Source organism: Lygodium microphyllum, chromosome 20, assembly GCF_053477565.2.
Source record: "Lygodium microphyllum isolate KBCC chromosome 20, Lygodium_microphyllum_v1.1.10, whole genome shotgun sequence".
NCBI classification, from domain to species: Eukaryota; Viridiplantae; Streptophyta; class Polypodiopsida; order Schizaeales; family Lygodiaceae; genus Lygodium; species Lygodium microphyllum.
Window position 1 is genome coordinate 115,738,516 of NC_141154.1, and position 7,422 is coordinate 115,745,937.

The 7,422-nt window shown below is 40.0% G+C and overlaps 1 protein-coding gene across 1 annotated transcript; it reads right to left on the minus strand.

Moving 5' to 3' along the window:
- Nucleotides 1–583: 583 nt before the first annotated feature.
- Nucleotides 584–4,559, minus strand: LOC148019282 (ATP synthase subunit beta, mitochondrial-like). The gene is made up of 9 exons (XM_087701178.1): nucleotides 3,758–4,559; nucleotides 3,580–3,655; nucleotides 3,395–3,483; nucleotides 3,093–3,210; nucleotides 2,843–2,946; nucleotides 2,586–2,744; nucleotides 2,264–2,488; nucleotides 1,853–2,164; nucleotides 584–950 (listed from the first exon to the last, which is right to left on the minus strand). Exons 1-9 carry the CDS (start codon nucleotides 4,397–4,399, stop codon nucleotides 846–848), a joined length of 1,830 nt encoding a protein of 609 aa, XP_087557304.1. The 5' UTR covers nucleotides 4,400–4,559; the 3' UTR covers nucleotides 584–845.
- Between the last annotated feature and the right edge of the window lie 2,863 nt (nucleotides 4,560–7,422).

Here is a 7,422-nt window from a genome sequence, read left to right on the forward strand (position 1 = left end):
ACTTATAGATTTGGAAGGATAAGAGATGAAGCACAAGAGGATCAATTACTAGGATGTGATATAAAACATCATGCAAAACAATGAAAATTAGATTACTAGTCCAAAGATTTTTCCTACCAATTTTTTGAATTTAAGTGCCAAGGAAAATTGTCACCACTATGGCAAAAGGCAACCCAACAAGGTTCAAGTGAAAAAGAAGACACGTGATACCATATAGGAGCAACCATTATACACATCTTGACGGTTAAGACTGCACTAGTTGTAGTCTCACAAAAGGTTAAATAAAATAATACATTCAAAAAATAGCCTCAATAGAGCCAAAAAGACAGGACACAAGGTTCAAATATCTTTAAAACCAATCAACAATTCCATGTTATTATTTAGTCTTAGTGGCTTTAGCTCATTTAGCAGCAAGTGGTGCCTATATTTCCTACTGTTTTGGCAAAACAAGGTACAGAATCCTAAAGCAAAATGGAATGAGAGACTGCTGCTCATTTCAGGCCTCAAATGCTGCTCAATGAGTGTCCACAAAAGACATTCTCCATAGTAGACACAAAAACCTTCAACTCAAAGTTTTGTATGGTTTTTTTGAATTAAATTGCATATATTTGCCACTTTCATGACTAAAGATTCTGTAATAAGCTTATTCTCGGAAATTTTTTTTATTTTGGAAATCTTCACAATTCATCTTACATTAAACCTGGGTCTTTTTGTGAAAACTGTTCAGTGTAGTACTCTTTGTTAGCTCCCTCTTTTTGATTGAAGTAGATGTATATTTATTAAAACCTGAACGCCCATCCCCTCTTGGGGAAACAAAGCTCTCACATGTATCAGGTAATAAATCATTAAAGCTTTGCAAGTTTCTCTGCTTTTGCAACGACTTCCTCTATGCCTCCCACCATGTAAAAGGCCTGCTCTGGCAAGTCATCATACTTACCATCCAAAACCCCCTGTCAAGGGAGGCCATGCATTAGTGATTGTAAGCAGCAAATAAGAATTTGCATTTGGCAAAATAAGACCGCTTATGATCCATGCTTAAGGTCTGCAGAGAACATCCCACATTACAAATCCAGTGCATTACAATGCTGGTCACTCTGAACACTTGTCACTAAAGACTTGGACCACAGAGACACTGCATTATGGTATTTCTGACACCGAAACACTTGGGCTACAAGACAAGCCAGTAGGTATAATATCCTCCCTCTTCCCCAAAGCCAATACATCCTCCCTTGCTCTACAAACAGAATTGAAAAGGGTTTTAAGACTGGCGAAGCCTGAGAACACTTTCTTTGTCTACCTCCTCTGAAGAGCATCTTGCTGATCTGAAGATAAGGCTCATAAGTGTGGCACATCTCTCTTTGTTACACATTAGCAGATTGAACTCTACGATTCCAGCAGCACAGAATTTGCTAGCTGCTTTTGAACCAGCTCGATGAAAACTTGTGCATCGAGCACATTAATCTATGTCACAGTCCTTGATAATAGGTGAGATGCATGTGTGTGTGTGCATGCAAGTGCACACACACGCATGCATACATACAACTAAGAAGATGGAGAAAGTGCGTGCTATGGCAGCACCAAAGGATCAATTGCTTGCTGAATTGAAAGATTGGAGGCACTTCTGTACATACATACATAGGGAGTCTAAGCTTGCAATGCATGTTTATGTGCAAGTGTGCCAGTATACAAGTATATATAGCATGCATATACGCATATAGTTAGCACAGCTGTGTGCTGGAAAAGGGTAATCAAACACCTCATCCCAAGCTAGATCCCATGAAAAACATTTTCCAACACAGCCCTACATACAGCTTCACAGAACACACCAGACATGCTGCACTTTGATTTTTACCTGAAAACCAGCAACACAGTCTTTCAAATCCACATACTTCCCTGGGGACCCAGTAAATACTTCTGCCACATGGAATGGTTGACTCAAAAAGCGCTGAATTTTCCTGGCACGTGCTACTGTCAATTTGTCATCTTCACTAAGCTCATCCATACCCAAAATGGCAATGATGTCTTGAAGATTTTTATAACTCTGCAGGACCTTCTGTACACCTCGTGCAGTATTATAGTGAGCTTCACCAAGAATGCGAGGGGAGAGCATGCGAGATGTTGAATCAAGAGGGTCCACAGCTGGATAAATACCAAGTTCTGAAATCTAAAACACAGCATTGACACAAAACCAAGAAAACATTTGAGCTTCATCAAAGCAAGGCACTAGACAGCCTTAGCATCTTTTATTATAAGGCATAAATACCTGGCGTGACAACACTGTTGTAGCATCAAGATGTGCAAAAGTGGTGGCTGGTGCAGGGTCTGTCAGATCATCTGCAGGGACATAGATTGCTTGCACAGAGGTGATGGAGCCCTTCTTGGTTGTGGTAATGCGTTCTTGCAAACCACCCAGGTCAGTGGCCAAGGTGGGCTGATAGCCAACAGCAGATGGAATTCTCCCAAGAAGGGCTGAGACCTCTGAATTGGCCTGTTGAGATTCACGAGACATTGCAGTTCTCTCTGTTAAGTTGATTATAACTTGACTACACATGGACATCCACACAGACCATGAACAACTGACATACCTGTGTGAAACGGAAAATGTTGTCAATGAACAGCAACACATCCTGACCCTCTGCATCACGAAAATGCTCTGCTACAGTAAGGCCAGTCAATCCAACCCGTGCACGAGCACCAGGTGGTTCGTTCATTTGACCATAAACAAGTGCACATTTGCTCTCTAACTGAGAAAAACATGTCCATAATAAGCTTAAGCATACTGCAATGCTCAGGATGTTAATTTCAATATTGATCAATACAGAAACATTTCTGCTTCACTCACCTGTTTTTCACCAAGCTTGATTACACCACTTTCAATCATCTCTTTATAAAGGTCATTGCCTTCACGGGTGCGTTCTCCAACCCCAGCAAACACTGAGAAACCACCTGCCCAGCAAGAAAACAAGACAATGGTAGGTAATCTCTCATTAGCCACTCCATAGTTTTGTTTTCAGAATAACGAACAATAAGAAAGGTCCATAGCCAGTATAGTCGATGTTGCAACAATTATTGAAGGATCAACAGCAGGAGACCATGAGCTTTGGCAATATTATTGATAAGCTCCATGATAAGAACAGTCTTTCCTACTCCAGCTCCCCCAAAGAGCCCAATTTTACCACCACGCTGGTACGGTGCAAGGAGATCTACAACCTACAGATTGGTATATCAATGATTAGCAGTGCAGTTGCTAGCTAAACATTCAGTACAACACCATTGATATCCTTTAGGATAATGACATTGATTTCCTTCAGTACAATACCATTAAACATCCCTGGTTCAAATCTACACATTCAGTCCAATGCCATTGATAGGATGAGAATTTGTCTCAAAGTACCTTTATGCCTGTGACAAGAATCTCCTGCTCTGTGCCCTGATCAATAAAAGCAGGGGCTTCCCTATGAATGGGAAGATAATCATCCGTTTCTGTCAAAAACATAAGTTACATGGATTCATTTGAAACATACTGCCATACAAAGGCACTGAGAAAATATCACTACAAAGTAGGAGAGGCATTCGTACTGATTTCTCCTCGTTCATCAATTGGTTCTCCAATCACATTCATAATCCGCCCCAGCGTTGCCCTTCCAACAGGTATCTGCATGCTTGAATCAACAAAGCCATCATTGATTCAAGTCAAATTCAAGAGCTGCAAGCTGTTTGATGCCGTCATTTTTCCTTTCACTTGAAACATCTATACCTTGATAGGAGCCCCAGTGTTAAGCACCTTCTGGCCACGTACGAGGCCATCTGTAGAATCCATGGCTATGGTTCTGACAGTGCTCTCACCCAGATGCTGAGCCACCTCCAAGACCAACCGAATGTTGTGATCTTGCACTTCCAGGGCTGTGAGGATGGGCGGCAAACCGTCATCCCCAAATTTGACATCTACAACAGCTCCAATCACCTGGGAAATAGCCCCAATGCTGCCAGCCCCAGTAAGCTCATCACGGGGGGCAGATGGCTGGCGGGATTGTGACGATGCAGATGCTGCTGCTGGTGCTGCTAATGATGGTGATGCTGATGATGATGAGGATGCTGGTGTGGGTGGTATGGGTTGTGATTGCGGTGGCGGTGGTGGCCGCGATTCTTTCTTGATGCCATAGAAATCTAGACAAGGATTTCCTTTTGGAGAATCAGGGATTTTTGTTGCATAAGATAGGGCATATTGGCCACCACCAGTACCAGATAGGGCTGGCCTTCGAAGCAGATTAGATCGAGCAGGAAGAACACCGCAACCCACAGAAACGACAGAAGCAATTATGTTTCTGCTCCCTTTCAGATATCCAGCTTGGGACAGATCAAGAAGCCTGGCAAAGACCCCTCTGCACGCCATATTCATAATCAGTATTGGTTGAATCCGGCTTCACCAAATGCATGACATGGGCAAATCCAAGCCGTGATGGAGAGAAACTTCGAATTCATACGACTGTTGTTGTCGTCGAAGAAGGAAGGAAGAGAGAGAGAGAGAGAGAGAGAGAGAGAGAGAGAGAGAGAGAACAAGAAACTTGAAGAAAGGCAAACAGTTTATCGAACATTCGAATTTCCTCGCTTGCATGCATGTGTTTAGTGCCACCTTTGGTGCATCACCATGGTTGCAGCTTATGAGAAAATAATGTTGTTGGGTTCCTATTTGAATATATTTGGAAATCTTATAGGGTTCTGCGGTATTCAATGAAGTTTTTATTAAATGTGCATGATCTATTAATTCCAAAAAGTAGGAAATATGTACATCACCACATCAAGGTAGAAAGCAAGCCCATGTCAAGGGTATGATTTGCCTAGGTAGAGGCTTTAGATCACTATCCTTCTTAGCAAGCTTTTTGAGAAGATAGTAGCTATTTGAAAAAACAACGCATTAGAGACTAGTAGGCAAGCATAAACAAGCTTAAGTCACCCAAAGACAATATTGTTCCTAAGGGTCCACCGACTAAGCAAGTGATACCCTAGACTATTCCCCTTATCTTTTCAAAGACTTCATTGAAGTTCCCTCAATCTACTAGCAAAATTTATTTCCAACCAATTGACTAGTGGAGATTAATCTTATCCATAGTAGCTTTGATTCTCCACCATAGCACCTACATCTCATGACAATCCCAAAAGAGGTGGTGTTGGTAGTCTTTAGATACCAAGAAGAGAGAAATGGTGTTCAAATCTAGATCATCACAAAGGGACTTGCAAATCTGAGCACAAAGAATTGTACCTAGTGGTACTAGGCGAAGACTTGGCATAAATTTTAGCCTTTGATATCCAATCAAAGATCATAACAATCCATGGATGCCCATCCCACATCCTCTTTAGCATAAATGTTTGTAAAAGCTAATGCTTCCTTTGCTAGCTTCTAAGTGGATATTTTTCCTATCTTGATCTTTTACACATTTCTATCCAAGGTTTGATTCTCCTTCCCATCACTCTTTTGAGATTGCTTATTGCTTCTAAGGTTTTTTGGGTTGATATCTTGTAGTACCCTCCCTTTGCAAGCTTCTTAGTTGATATTTTGCATGTCTTGGTCTTTTACTCATTCCTATCTAAGGTGTTATTCTCCTTCCCATTGCTCTTAAATTGAGATTGCTTATTCCTTCTAACTTGTTTGTTTAAGCTTCTTAATCAATATTTTGCATGTCTTGGCTTTTACTCATTTCTATCTAAGGTCGGATTCTATTTCTCATTGCTCTTTTGAGATTGCTTATTACTTCTAAGTTCGTTTTCTATTATAGAGACTTCAATGCTAGATAATATAGTCTCTTATAGCCTGCTTTTTCCTTTGGCTTACATTCATAAGTAGTACTCTCCCACCATTTGGCTAATCAATAAACCTCTATAGTTTCTCACCACATAACTGAGTAAAGATACTAGGCTTGCCTTCACTACTAGTTATCTTATTAAGAGCTTGTTGCTTATTTCTCCAAAAACTGTACCCCCCCTCCTTGCTATTTTCCTAAGGGCTTGTATTAGTCTTATGTTCATTCTTGCTTGTTTGCTATTGCAACTCTCAAGAGCTACAAATCTCACAAATCTATTTGTTACTTTTGTGGACAAGCCTTGGCAACATGACATCTTTGATAACTAGATATTGTGCATCTAAATAGTTGAAGAAATCAAAATAACAATGGCAAACTGTTTTAATGGGAAGCTCCATCTCACCCTATGGGTTCCTTTGAGAGCAATGTCCCGCATTCCTTTACTGATCTTGATCATATTAGAGTTGAAAGCTTGAACCATCACTTGCACTACATATGTTTTGATCTATATGTTCCCATTAGTTCCTATCCTTAGAGCCCTTAGGCATGTATGAGATTCCTATGTAGTGTCATTTGTTGTTCTCTTGGGTTTTATATAGGCCACTTTAGGAGGAGTCATATCACAATTCAAAATAGCTTAAACTTTCCCACTAGACTTTCACACTACTTTATTTGTTGTTCTATCAATAAAGTTCTAGTACCCTTGTTAAACCTAAAGTTAGTTTAGAGGATCATAGGGCATGAAAATTGAGATACCTAACTTAAATCTTAGCACTAAATTCACTCATGTATAATATGTATAAATATCTAGGTAGAAATAATCATCCCATGAGTAACTCATAAAGTTTGCATGATCTGTTTAAACCCATGGGTTATTCTTAAAATATTATGTTAGCTTTGTACTTTATTTGAAAACCTCATGGGCAAGTACAAATGCTTACATGCATTGTACCAAGTAGGGAAAGAAAGAAAAGGGTAAATAGCACATGCATGTGTTACCCTACACATGCATGCATAACCTTACGTGTAGAAATATTAAAAGAAATAGAGATAGCTCATTCTTGGTTGTATAAATATTGGAGAGCTCTTGCTTTCTTATCTTTTCTCCTCCCTACTTTGTTATAGATTGAGAAAGAGGGATCTTTGAGGGGAGAGAGAGAGAGAGAGAGAGAGAGAGAGAGAGAGAGAGAGAGAGAGAGAGAGAGAGAGAGAGAGAGAGAGAGTGTGTGTGTGTGTGTGTGTGTGTGTGATGATGATGAAATCTTCCTTTCATTCTTGAGCATTCTCTCTTCTATTCTTTTCGCTCCCAAGAGCATGGAGATTGCATGGAGGCCATGAGCTTGCACTGTTCATGCATCAAGGTGATAAAACCTTATATTGGTGCAAAATGTCTCTAAAATACAATGCTATGTATCATAAAATGTTATGCAAGTTGTAAGTTGTTTTGGACATGTATTACTCATATGTACTTGACCTAGGACATTAAATCTATGAACCTTAGTAGAAGAAAGGCTTTGTAATTTCTCTTTATATAGAAGAAATTATAAGAAAGAGGTTTGAAGGGTCATGTGGTAAGTGGTTTGGAGAGGTGGTTTCAACCTCCTCTCTTCTTTATCTTCTCAAA